The sequence below is a fragment of the Physeter macrocephalus genome, chromosome 14, assembly GCF_002837175.3.
Source record: "Physeter macrocephalus isolate SW-GA chromosome 14, ASM283717v5, whole genome shotgun sequence".
Taxonomy (NCBI): Eukaryota; Metazoa; Chordata; class Mammalia; order Artiodactyla; family Physeteridae; genus Physeter; species Physeter macrocephalus.
Window position 1 is genome coordinate 13,851,906 of NC_041227.1, and position 13,252 is coordinate 13,865,157.

The 13,252-nt window shown below is 58.1% G+C and overlaps 1 protein-coding gene across 3 annotated transcripts; it reads left to right on the top strand.

The window, feature by feature from the left end:
* Positions 1–332: 332 nt before the first annotated feature.
* On the top strand, positions 333–12,588 carry SLC35C2 (solute carrier family 35 member C2). 3 transcript variants are annotated; one of them, XM_024128519.3, is made up of 11 exons: positions 333–404; positions 3,385–3,464; positions 4,080–4,461; positions 4,845–4,995; positions 5,921–5,984; positions 6,641–6,713; positions 7,244–7,412; positions 7,489–7,572; positions 9,874–10,049; positions 11,185–11,314; positions 11,651–12,584. In XM_024128519.3, the coding sequence occupies exons 3-11, from the start codon at positions 4,342–4,344 to the stop codon at positions 11,782–11,784; spliced, it is 1,101 nt and encodes a 366-aa protein (XP_023984287.1). In that variant the 5' UTR covers positions 333–404; positions 3,385–3,464; positions 4,080–4,341; the 3' UTR covers positions 11,785–12,584. The 3 variants fall into 3 exon arrangements, with proteins under 3 accessions (XP_023984287.1, XP_007115597.1, XP_007115596.1); XM_007115535.4 differs by lacking the exon at positions 5,921–5,984 and having other exon boundaries at positions 4,916–4,995; positions 11,651–12,588; XM_007115534.4 differs by lacking the exon at positions 3,385–3,464.
* Positions 12,589–13,252: the final 664 nt, after the last annotated feature.

Here is a 13,252-nt window from a genome sequence, read left to right on the forward strand (position 1 = left end):
TCCAGCTCGGTGTTTCCATGGTTGCCCAGCACTGGGTTGGAATACGGTAAATACTTAATTTGTAAGCAGGTGATTGTTTTCTGGCTGCCCGCGATGCGCAGGGCTCTGCAGCAGGCACCGAGGCTCCAGACCGAGACCCTGGTTGAGCGCAGGAGACACAAACAACACCGACCGAGCGGGGGGCTCGGCGTTGGGCCCCAGGGACCTCCAGAGCAGCGGAAGCGCACAGCCCTGGAAACCGCAGACGGCACAGGAGGACCGGCCCCCGAGCGCCGCCCCGCCCCGCCCCCGACACCGCCCCCGCTCGGCCCTCAGCGGCTTCCGGCAGAACTGCCCCACCCGTGGCGACGCTCGGCCTCGCACTTCCGGCAGGAGGAACCGGGCCTGGAGCGCCAGCGGCCGAGGTGAGTGGGCGTGCGGCGGCCCTTCCGCGCGCTCCCGGGGTCGGGGGTTGGACCCGGGCGGGGCTGGGAGCGGGGTCCCGGCTTGGCAACGCGCGCCGCGGCTCGGGGCACCCCGGGGAGCTCCTCATCCCGGGCCTCAATGTCCCAGTCGTAGAGGGGCCCGGGCCTCCGCGCGCGCGCTCCCCCCGGCGTTTCCCGAGCACCCGCGACGTGATCCAGGCGGGCATCACGCGGACCCGGCCCTGCCCTTGGAGAGGCCGCGTCCCGCGGTGGGGTGGGAGTCGGGGATTGGCAGTGAACACGTGGACAAACAAGGAAACATCGGGTAGTGGGAGGTGCCAGGAGGATTAGGAGGGCTCCCCCTCGCCCAGGATGTTCAGCCAAGCACAGGTCTGTGGGAGAGTGTACTGGTTAGAAGGAAGAGCAAATGCAGAGAAGGACACAGGCTTGATGTGTTGGACAAACGAGGGGCCAGCGTGGCGGGTGGGCGGGAGGGAAGATGAGGTTGCGGATATGGGCAGAGGCCAGAGGGTGGAAGGCCTTCCTCCTGGGCCTGCTGAGGAGTCGGGGTTAGCCCCCAGAGGGCCTGGTCTGCTTTCTGTGCTCAGGCCACCTCTGCGGCTGATTGGTGGACTCCAGGCTGTAGCGGGGGAGAGGAAGCAGGGACGCCAGTTAGGAGCCTTCTTAACTTTGAGAAGGTGCTCCGTGTGGGCTGGGGTGGGCGTGGGCACTTTCTGCAGGTGGGAGACCTGGACTGGCTCGTTGAAGGAAGGGTAGGATTTGAACGGTGGAGGGAGGGCCATGGCAGTGTTGGAGCAGGAACCACACTGGAACCCAGAAGGTGCAAGAAGTCGATTCACAGGAGGGTGCAGACTGCCCTGGCATGGGAGCCCTGGGGGAACCACAGGGAGGGAGTGCCAGGAGAAAGCTCCCTTAGTGCCAGCACGCCCCATGGTTGCCTGTGGGACATCAGCAGTCGATCTCAACAGGGAGCAGTTTTGCCCCCAGGTAACAGTTGGCGACACCTGGAGACATTTTTGGTTGTCACAGCTTGGGAGGAGGGGGAAGGGATGCTACAGGCACCTAGTGCGCAGAGACCAGGGATGCCATGCCCAGGACAGGCCTTCTCCCAACAAAGAATTACCTGGCCCCAAATATCAGTAATTCCAAAGTTGGGAAACATTGGTATAGAGGAAAGAGCATGGGCCTGAAGTTCTGTTAGATGTAGGTTTGGTGCCCACGTGCTCCACTCTCTGGCATGTGCAGGCAGAAGCAGAGAGGACCATATAGGAGACCAGTGCATTGTATAGGGCAGGGAGCATGGTGACTCGGATGGTAGTGGTGGAGGTCAGGAGATGGGACCTTTTTGGGGATATTTTTTCAAGATAGAGGTGACAGTATTTGCTGATTGAATGTGGACCGAGGGAAAGAGAGGAGTCAAGGGTGAGAACAAGATTTCTGGCCTGAGTCACCAGGTGATGGTGCCCCTGGCTGAGGTGGGAAGGGGAGGTTTGGACGGAGGGTGAATGACTCCTGGAAAACAGGATCCAGCCCTGGACAGGCTATGTGTGAGACACCTGATGTTAGACGTTCAACCGAAAAGGACAAGGAGGCAGTTGGATATTCTTGTGGAGTTGAGGAGGTCGGAGAGAGGGATCCACACTGGGAGATGTAAGCTCACATTTCAAGGAATGGGAGCACATGAGATCACCTAGCACAGCGGTTCTCAACCCACTGGATACGATACCTTCTTTTGAACGACAGATATTTCGGTAACAACCCCCCTTATTATCCGCAAAGGAGATTTATGGTTAGTGAAAATGGCCTACACATATTTTTTTTTTTAAATGGACGATCCCCTAACCATAATATAAAAGAGAAATAAAAGGAAAGTAATTGATAATAAAATGTTTCAATATGTGAGTTCCTGAGCCCTGCGATACTAGAAGCTACGAAGAAGCAGTGGGTGCTTTCGCCTCTGGTAGAGCCTCTGGGGGTGTGAAAGCCACAGTGCAGGTGGCTGCAGCCATGTCGCGTTGGCAGCTTGAAAACCATGCCTGCTGTGTCTGCAGATGAGGTCGTTTTTCCGAACTGGGAACTCGTGGTACCGTCTTATCAAAAACAGTTCAGTCTCCCCTCAATGTACATGCTATAGGTATTATTGGACATTTTAGTGCCTAGGAGACCCATGGAAAATTTGCTCTGTGTTACATGTGAAACAGAGTTGGGTTGAAAGTTCAGGGAATTATAAATGTTGAATTATATGCATTGTGAATGTTGAAGTTATGCAGGGTGCCGAACAGTTCTTAGTTATGTGGACTGTCCTCCCATGTTCCGGACTCACTAAAAGCTAGGAGAGTGTCCCCAAAACAGCACAGGTTTCCAGAGTTTGCTGAAGAGAGCCACAGCCTAGGGTGTCCTCTGGGCAAAGCCTTGTGCCAGCTCCCAGTCTGCCTTGAGGGAGGAGACACGGTAAGCCAGGTTCCAGAGTACAGAACTGAATGTGATTTCTCCTTTTAGAAGGGACCAGGGGTGGGGGAGGTAAGGTATGTCTGATCGGATGGTTCTAGGAAGGCTTCCAGAAGGAGGAGGCATTTCAGCAGAGGGGGAATGTCTCAGAGGAGGAGATGAGGCAGCAGGTGGGTCACACTGGTCCCGGGTCCGCCTGGTCTCCCCGAGCCCGTGTGCTCTGGACCCTCATTAGGCTTGGCTGGATCGATAGGGAGGCAGGGAGTGTTTCCCTCTGGCAAGACCCTCAGGCAGGCACTGCCTCCATGGGAGTGGTTGTTAGAGGCTAGGGCATGGGAGGTGTGGCTTTTCCGGTTTGGTTTTTGTTTTGGTTTGGTTTGGTTTGGTTTTTTGTCCTGAATTTATTTTTCTGGTAAAGGATGTAAACTATGGCATATAGACTTAGCTCATATTCTGACTGACTGGTAGTCCACGCCCTAGTCCTGACCAGTTCGTTTTCAACGCCTTAAAGCCCAGATCCGTCTTCTGAAAATCACGTGCCCTTTCTTGCATCGAGCCATCACACCATACAGGGAACGCTCAGTGTGCCAGGTGGGTGTAAGTTGACATGGACACTGTGGCTCCGGTGTGCTTGGAGCGCACAGCCCCTTGGGGGACACAGCCTCACACAAGCACGATGAAGGAAAAGTAGGGGAGCCGTGGGAGCAGCCTGTATCTCAGGGGAGCCCATGGCGGGTGGGGGTGGCGCTCCCTGAGGAAATGCCATTTGAGCTGAAGATAAGTAGGATCTGCTGAGGAAGGAATGAAGGGTGGGCAGAGCGTTCAGCTCCCTGGGGCAGCAGGAAAGAGCCCGATGTGTTTGGGAAAAGGAAAGCCCTGTGGCAGGACCAGGACGCCAAGAGTCCAGCAGGGCGGAGCAGGCCTTCTTAGCCAGGGAAGGGTTTTGGTCTTTATCGTGGGAACCTGGGAGCTACTAAAGGGATGCAGTCTTCTCTGACATGATCAGATTTACATTTTTAAAAGGTCACTTTGGTGGAAATTCATGGAGAACAGCTTGAGGTGACAGGAGAGTGGACGTGACAGGGAGCTGTGGGTCCTGCAGTCCTGTCCGCTCCGCTCCACTCCCCGCAGGCCAGGGCTGGGGAGGACACGTGGGGTAGCCCTCCCCCTGCCAGAGCCACCGGAACGGCCTTTTCCTCTTTCTAGCCTCAGCCCTGGGGTCTGGCGAGTCGTGTACGCAGTTGATCATGGAGAGGGTCGGCTCAGGCCACCAGCCCCTTAGGTGAGGACAGAGTCTGGGGCTCAGGGGACACTTCCCGATCATGGAGGCAGCGAGAACGCCAGCCAGGAGACGCGCTTGTTGAAAGTCACGGGTCCAGCTCGACTGGCCCTTTCTGCGGGCCCTGCGGGCATCTTCAGGAGAGGTCTGCCCCCACTGACCAGAGCCGGGGAGCTGCAGCTTCCACGGATGGGGAGGTGGGCCCTCGACGTGGCCTTTGTGTGGAGGGCGGTGTTGACTCTGGGGCTGGTCCTTCTCTACTACTGCTTCTCCATCGGCATCACCTTCTACAACAAGTGGCTGACCAAGGTAACGCGGGGGCCTCGCCAGCCTGGCCGGGTGGGAGATGGCTGCGGCCAGGACTACAGCGCCCCCCAATATTTAACAGCAGGGAGGCACGGGCTTCAAGCAGTCACACTGGAAGGCCACTCACACCAGTGACGCGACAGGGCCACACCAGGGATTCCCCTTAAATATTGGGATGCAGGGGAAATCAGGAGAGGGGGAGACACGGAGGATGAGCTGGGGAGACGTGGGGTTCCTAAGGCCCCTCGTACACTGCGGCGCCCTCGTGAGCTGCTGCAGCAGAGCCCCGCCACCAGGTAGAGGCGAGGAGGGAGGCAGGGGCCAGGGGGCCGGCGGCAGGCAGTAGCAGCGCCGCCATCTGTGCTCTGTGCTTGGGCTCCGTACAGAGCTTCCACTTCCCCCTCTTCATGACCATGCTGCACCTGGCCGTGATCTTCCTGTTCTCTGCCCTGTCCAGGGCCCTGGTTCAGTGCTCCAGCCACAGGGCCCGCGTGGTGCTGAGCTGGACCGACTACCTCAGAAGAGTGGCTCCCACAGGTACGTGCCGGCGGGCTGGTCCGGGGAGGGCCCTGGAGGCAGGAGGAGGGAGCCCGGGAAGCCAGAGGCCCGGACCAGAAGGAGGGAAGCCTCTGTGGCTTGAAGCTTAGGCCCTCCCCTCGTGGCTCCTCTCCGCCACCTCCCATGCCGGCTGCTGCCTCTTACTCCGGCCCGCCGCGGGGCGGGGACAGGGGGCCCTGGGGGGCCGTGCAGCAGTGGCCGGTCGTTCCCGCGCCCCTGAACACACACACACTGAGCAGGTACCAAGGCCTGGAGACAGTAGTGAGCAGGGCACAGGGTGCCTGCTCTCAGGCGGCAGAGGGGGTGCCTGGGGGCCACGGGGCACAGGGGAGGGTTTCCGGAGCAGGGGCCGAGTGGGCCGAGACCTGGAGGGGGAGTTGAGGGGAGGCACTCGTGTGCCTGGGTGAGGTTGCTGCGTGGGTGGGTCTGAGAGGGAACTGAAAGTGTCTCGAGAGGCTGAGGACTCGGCGTTGGTAAGAGGAAGCGGGGAGAAAGGCGAACCGAGAAGGTGGCTGGGCCAGGTCCTCCGGGAGGAGTGTGTGTTTCATCCTGAGGGAGGCGGGAGCCACTCTGCAGTTTCCAGTCGGGGAGCATCAGGGTCCGATTAACACCCCTCCCTCCTCAGGGGGATGTCCCAAGTATTCAACAAGTGGGAGCCACAGTGGCCGCAGCCAGTCAGGTGGAGGATTGCCGCCCCCTCCCCCTTTTTTTGGGGGGGCGGGGGGCCAGGAGTTAACCCTTCAGTTGCTGGGTAGAAAGGAAGGCGGGGAGGACCCCAGAGAAAGGCAGGCCTACAGGCCAAGGCGGGGGCACTCAGGCGCCTCACGGAGAAGTGTGCTCAGCGCTGGCACACCTGTACCGGCCTGCCCTGGCTGCGTGTCCGGTGGGGCCCGTGTCTCTGCAGCACTGGCAACGGCGCTTGACGTGGGCTTGTCCAACTGGAGCTTCCTCTACATCACCGTCTCGCTGTGAGTACCGGCCACGCCCACCCCCTCCCCGGGGGCTCACTGTCCAGCAGCGTGTCTGTGTGCCCGGCCCACGGGCCGGCCATCACAGGGCCCTCTGGGACCCAACCCCCTTGCTCTCTCCCTGCCTCCCTGGCACCCAGCAGCTCGCCTGGAAGTCGCCAGCCTCTGCAGTAAGCCAGGCACGGAGGGGGTGTTGTGCCTCCCTGCCAGGCGGCCTGGGGAAGCCGGGGGCTCAGGCGGAATGGTGACAGGACAGTGGAGAAAGGGGCACAGAGGGGCAGGCGGAACGGTTACTTCTAATCTCAGATGTTGCGCTTCAGCGAGCACAGTCTCTGCCTTCTCTCTTTCTCCCCTTCTCTCATTCTTCCCGCCTCATCCTGGTCTGCACTGAGGGGGTCGGTAAATAACAGGACTCGGGAAGCTCCGTTTCTCCCCGGTGATAATCAGAGGCCTCTTAGGCATAGATTTCTTCCGGTTAAAGGTCAGGTATCAGCCCAGATGACTCAGGCCGCCTTACTTTGGTCTTTGTATCCAGACTGCCCTGCTGCCCTCAGGGAAGTCAGGGGTCTCCCCCTGACCCTTTCCAGCCCACTGATTGGGCTGTGGGTCCCTGCTCCCAGCCCCAGCGGTATGTCATGGGTAATTTTCCCTCGCAGGTACACAATGACCAAATCCTCGGCTGTCCTCTTCATCCTGATCTTCTCTCTGATCTTCAAGCTGGAGGAGCTGGTGAGGCCCCAGCTTTTCTTGTGTTCCTCCTACCCCCACAGATGCTAAGAATACCAAGGGGAACCTGAGCAGTGGCTTGTCCCCGCGTGTGACCGAGGAGATAAGCCCAGCCCAGGTGGCGGTACCTCGCTGAGGAAAGACCTAGACACAGGGCGCTACTGAGGATATTTAGAAACTGGTATGGCAGGAGCAGTGACCAAAGGAGACAGGGTTCAAGGGGCAGCGGGTCCTGCGGGCTCCCCGCTGTACAGCAAGAGCCCTTAGTTTCCTGGGTCAGGGGGGCCATTGGGGCCACGTGGGGACCTAGGACAGCGGTAGGGGAGCACTGTCGTATTTCAGGATCTCGGTACTTGCTAGCTGGATGTCAGCCCTGATAAGCCGACGGGCAGGGGCTGGCCGGGACCCCAGGGTGGGGCAGGTAGAAGGGTGTCTCGCCCCAGGGGCAGCCAAGGCGGTTGCTGGCCCCCAAACTCCGGGCGTGATGAACTTGAGGGCCCCAAGGTGGTTGCAACTGCTCCCCACCCTTTCAGCGTGCGGCGCTGGTCTTGGTGGTGGTTCTCATCGCCGGGGGCCTCTTCATGTTCACCTACAAGTCCACACAGTTCAACGCTGAGGGCTTTGCCTTGGTGCTGGGTGCCTCGTTCATCGGGGGTATTCGCTGGACACTCACCCAGATGCTCCTGCAGAAGGCGGAACTTGGTGAGTGAGGGGCCCAGGCACCAGGCGGGGTGGAGGCGGGCCAGGCCTGATGGCTCACCCGTGTTCCTTTCTGCAGGGCTTCAGAACCCCATCGACACCATGTTCCACCTGCAGCCACTCATGTTTCTGGGGCTCTTCCCTCTCTTTGCCGTATTTGAAGGTACGTGGGGTCATCCACCTCGGGGGCACCTCAGTGCAGCAAAGCTCCCATCCCCGCTCCAAGCCTATCACTGTGGTAGCTGCAGAGGTTATGGAGATCAGAGATGGTGGTCCCTTCCCTGGCAGTGCCTGGTTTGGGGGCTGGACAGACACTTAAACCAAATGGCTGGAATCAGCACAATAAATGCTACGTAGAAAGCGCATGTAAAATACACCAGGCGGTGATGACGGTGAATGCGGACAGCCCTAAAGGTATGCCGGGCTGTTCTGATCAATTTAAGCGTATTAACTCCTTTAATCCTCCCCCAAAAGCTGTGTGCCAGTGCTGTTACCGCCCCATGGTGCAGATGAAAGAAGCTGAGGCAGAGAGAAGTAGAGATAGCCTTGCCCAAGGTCCCATGGCTCATAAACACACCTGAATTTGGATCCAGCAGCTGGCTCCGGCATTCTTCCTCTTAACCATGATGCGTCCTTTCTTTGAGAAGGAGCACAGGGTCATGAATTGCTCCAGGATGGTGGGGTGGAAAGGCAGGTCAAGGCTTCCCAGGCAGTGCAGTTTGGAGAATGAATGGGATTTTGACAGCCTGATGGGGGCGGGCGTCCCAGGAAGGGGGAACAGTAGGTTCAGACGTGGGGAGATGTGTGGGGGATTGGCCTTGGCCGAGTGCACATTTCGGGGGCAAGGGAGACGGGGAGGGGAGAGGGCGGCACACAGGAGCCCAGGCAGCTGAGCGGTCCCCTTTGGCTGTCGTCTCCCAGCGCAGAGGCAGGATGATGTATCTAGGCTGGGGGGCTGGGGGAAGGGGAGGCAGGGGGTGCCGCCGCCTTCCTTGCCCAGTGCTTTGGAATTAGTCTTCGTCCCCTGTCTGTTTATCCTTCCTCTCAGAGTCCCTTCTGTCCTCGGGGCCATTGCAGAGGATTCCATCCCACATCCATTAAGTTCCAAGCAGCAAAGTGTCTCAGACCTCTCGGAGAAAATTATTCTGCAGCTCCGTTGTCCAGGAAACTTCTGTTCTGCAGCCTCCTTTTTTCTTCCCTTTTAAAATCTCTCTCCATTCCTTCCTTATGCCCCCTGCACCAAACGCCACACTCTCCCTCCCTTCCTGGGTGTTTACACCATTCCCCGGCTCTGCAAACCCTCATCGGAGAGCCCCTGGTGGTCATCACTTAGCAGAGCTGCACGGATTTAGCTCCTTTAATCTTTTCTGGTAAATTAATCCCCCAAGCGCCTTCATTACTTACGTTGCTCTTCCCCGAATTCCCTTCAATTTGCCAACGCCTTTGCAGTACTGCTGAGCCCAGCACCAGACAAGGTGTCCTGCCTCGGGAGGCTGTTTGCCGGGGGGACTGTCACTCTGCATTTCTTTGGTGCTTCCCCCCAAAAAATCTCACAGTACTCGGCCAGTCTCCTGCTCCCACAGGTGTCCATTTGCCGAGTCTGGGGTTCAGCTTCACGCCTGCTTCTATATCAGGGGCCTTTCCTGCAGGGAGAGGAACCATTCTCTCAGATGGGCAGTGTCGGAGGGCCAAGGGTCCTCTGAAAGTCTAAGCGCAACTTGGTGCGTGGAGGCCTGTGTGGGTGTCTCTGGAACAAGGGACCGTGGTTTTGTCATGTCTTTGTACGCATGTGTGTTTGCTTTTTGAGAACTGTTCATCAAATTATATTGTCCGGTCTAGTCCCAACCTTTTCAGTTAATCAGTGGGGAAACTGTGGTCCAGAAAGGGGGCATGTGTCGGCTAAACCCCACAGCTGCGTAGCTAAATGGAGGTTTGTACAGATAGAGTTTCATCCCTGTTTAGAGGTGACCCACCTGAAATTAAGGTGTCAATGTCCTGGGCCACCATTGACAGTCCTCATGTGATGGGCTGTCCCATCTCTCTTTGGCCCACTGGGTATCACAGCTGCCAAGGCCACATGACGTCACCCTCCCCCACCCCTCCTCCCCCAAAGACGGGTAGGTACACGACGTATGACGGAGCAAGGCGCTTCTGCCCGATTTCCTCTGTAGAGCCAGCCCCCTCTACTCTAGCCCAGAGGCTCAGAAGCCTCCCCATCACTCCCTATAAGGATCTCTGGCTTGTATTGCCCCGGGGCTTCTCTGGTTTCCCCAAGTCTCAGGCCACCTCCGTGGGATTCTCTGACACCTTCCGTCCTTGTGCTCAGGACCTCAGACAGGCAGCAGGTACAGTGAGTGTGCAGTGCAGCAGTGGCAAAGCTCACCCGGCTGCTGGGTAGGGTGAGGCCACCCAGGCAGGCACACCCAGGACGTGGCCTCCCGCTCTCTCCTCCCGTTGCTTCCAGGTCTCCATTTGTCCACATCTGAGAAAATCTTCCGTTTCCAGGACACGGGGCTGCTTCTGCGCGTACTTGGGAGCCTCTTCCTTGGCGGGATTCTCGCCTTTGGTTTGGGCTTCTCTGAGTTCCTCCTGGTCTCCAGAACCTCCAGCCTCACTCTCTCCATTGCTGGCATTTTTAAGGTATAGTCTTGGAGGTGACTCCAGCCCTGTCTTAGCGGGGAGAGCCCTGAGGGTGTCCCAGCTCCTACATCCCAGAGCCCTGCAGAGAAGAGACGGAAGTGCCTAGTTAGGGTGCTGCACACTCTGCTGTCACCTGCACTCCTTCCATCACCATGGCCCTGTGAGGTGGGGATGCACATCCCTGCTTCACAGATGGGGAAGCAGACATGAAGAGCTGCTCGTACCCAAGGATATACAGCTAGGAGGTAGCCGAGTGGGATTCAAAGCCAGGTCTGACTCCGCTAGACCTGGGATGGCATTTACGGTTTACCAAGAATGCCAACTCTGGTCATTTGGCAGTGGCCTGGAGCCAAGATTGAGAAGCCCCCAGTCAGACTCATTAGCGTAGAGTTCTGTGATTGATTGGCAATGTCTGCCATGGGCACAGTAAGGGATGGTTTTATCACGTGTGCCTTGCGTTCGGCCACCGCGCCTTTACTGCTGTCCATCCAGCAGCACCCTTACCCTCTCCTCTCATCACTTCTCCCCTTCCTTCCCCCACCCTCTCTCACTCCTTCCTGCTCAGGGCCATGGACCAGGCAGATACTGATACTGGAGCAGTGTTGCCTAAAACCAGAAGTATAGGGTTCCCCGAGGGTCTTGCCAACCAAATGATGAGGCATAAGCTGTGCTTCTCAGAATGAATCATCTGACAGGTCCCATTTGCAGTCAGTGTGTATGAAAAACCCCGTGACCAATGTGTATCCTGTAGAGCCCGGTGTGACTTCATTCCCCTGTGGCAGCAGAGGCTCTCCATCCGCAGGTGCCTTCTGGAAGGGCAGCTTCCTTCATTCCTGTGGGCATGGCTGCGAGCTTGATACCCTGTGCTCCTAGCCTGGATTTGTTTGCTAATCCTGACAACCCTGTGAAAAGCACCTCCTCCTGCTGCATCTCAGTATCACAAAGGGGGAAAAAGCGTCACAGGCTGGTTCGCTGAGCTTGGGGAGGCTTCCGCCTTTGCCTTGCAGGCCAGCCTGCCCAGGCCCCGGGAGTTTTGGCAGGTCTGGCTCTACCCTGTGGGTGTGCCCGGTGCCCGTGCCCGTGCCCTCTACTTCCTCCTCCTGAGCACATCTCCTTCCTGCTTCTCTGCCTGCAGGAAGTCTGCACTTTGCTGTTGGCAGCTCATCTGCTGGGCGATCAGATCAGTCTCTTGAACTGGCTGGGCTTCGCCCTCTGCCTCTCGGGAATATCCCTGCACATTGCCCTCAAAGCCCTGCATTCCAGAGGTAACCAGAGCCCGTCTCCTGATGACATTTTCCCCGTGACTCTCAGCCCCGGAGGGGAGCAGGTTCCCCTCCGCCAGCCCTGCCGGGAAGAGGCAGGTGGCTCTTGACTCCCCAAAGCCCTTGCAGTCTGGTCTGCATAGTTCAGCTGCCTCTGCACCGGCTGTTCCTCTCGTTGAGGAAGTCTGCCTGGTGATTCGCCACCGCCACTCCTCCGAGAAGTCACAGGGATCATCTCCAGGGGGTGGGTGGGGGCCTGGGGGCCTCAGCACATGCTCACGTCAGGCCACACCAAGAAAGCCGGTACTGGGTCTGTAACTGGGCTGCCTCTGTCCGCAGGTGACAGCGGCCCTAAGCCCCTGAAGGGGCTGGGCTCCAGCCCCGACCTGGAGCTACTGCTCCGGACCAGCCAGCCGGAGGAAGAGGACAACGAGGAGGAGGAGGGGTACTTTGTGGCCCAGGGGCAGCAGTGACCAGCCAGGGCACCAGCTTGGAAGCAGGCTGCTCCCCAACCTTCACACCTGTCAGCAGCTTGGGGACCCGGGCGGCTCCTCCCAGCCGCTGGGAAGCAGCAGGCCAGGGTCTCCCAGGCTGGCCTCGAGAGCACATGACCACGTGGTGGGCCAGGGCAGGGAGCTGGTCAAACGGGGGTGAGCGCCAGGCCAGCCTCAGACCTGGCCGGAGCGGGCCCAAGCGGTGCTGGCTCTGAGAGCCAAGGTGGGGATTTCAGAGGTATAATGGGTTTGGACCCTGGGGCAGTTAGGAATGGGAGATGGAGAAGGTGGGGCCTCATCGCCTGGAGAGCATCTTTTCTCAGAGAGCCGATCTATTTATAGTTTGGAAATAAAGGGTTGACGGTCCGCTGGCCACCTTGTGTTGCCTGGAGTTATGGGGGCAGGCAGGGCGGCGTGGGCCTGGCCTCTCCCCTCCTTTCCCTGCCTGGGGCCTTCCTGGGGGGACTGGTCATACTCCAGGCCTCCCATGTCTCTCATGCTCCTGTTTGAGCCCCAGTGCCCTCTCTTAGGGCCCCAGCACACCTGCAGGCAGGAAAAAATAGGTACCGAGTTTCATATTCTGGGGACTTTAACGCTTTCACAGCCTAATTTGAATATTGACTCTGTCACTTACTAGCTGTGTGACCTTAAGAAAATTACCTAACCTCTCTGTACCACGGTTTTTTCATCTGTGAAATGGAGATAATAATTAGCTCAGAGTTGTTCTGAGGATCAAGTCAATATTGGTAACAGATTAAATGTCGTTTAAGTATGTATTTTGAAATTTCTTTAACAGCCACGGGACAGAGACCCTAAATGAGCGGCCATGCTAGGATTCACGGCCAGGACTGTGTGCTTGTCCGTGGACCATACACAGAAGGGTTATGGGCCTCTGGGCCCTGGGCCTTCTGCTCGCCAACCTCGGGCAAGTCGCACCACCCCTCTAGACTGCAGTCCTCTTTACAAAATGGAGAGGGAGGAGGTGAGATCCCAGCTCTGATGTGCGATGGTTCTGAGGCCTGGTCTGCTCCTGTGAGCTGTTCCCCTGCCTTGTGAGAGCTGCTGGCCAGTGGTCCTTCCGGGCACAGGTGCTTTTGGGCACTCACAGCAGGTGGCGCCATCGCACCATGCTTCGGCTCCTGAAACTGCCCGACCTGCCACCACTATCCAAACTCAGGCAGGGGTCATGGGAGGACGACCCACCCTGGTATCTTTGGGTAGAGAGACTAGGCCGGGACTTGTTGTGAATTGTTCTAATCAGATCAGAGCCACACCAGCCCAGTCCATCAAGCCTAGGAGAGCGTTCATACTTCAGAAATGGGTCAGCAAACTTTCTCGGTAAAGGGCCAGATAGTAAATATTTTCCATCTGGGGGCCATATGGTCCCTGTCGCAGCTACTCAGGTCTGCTGTCGTAGCAGAAAAGCAGCCACAGACAGAGATACAGA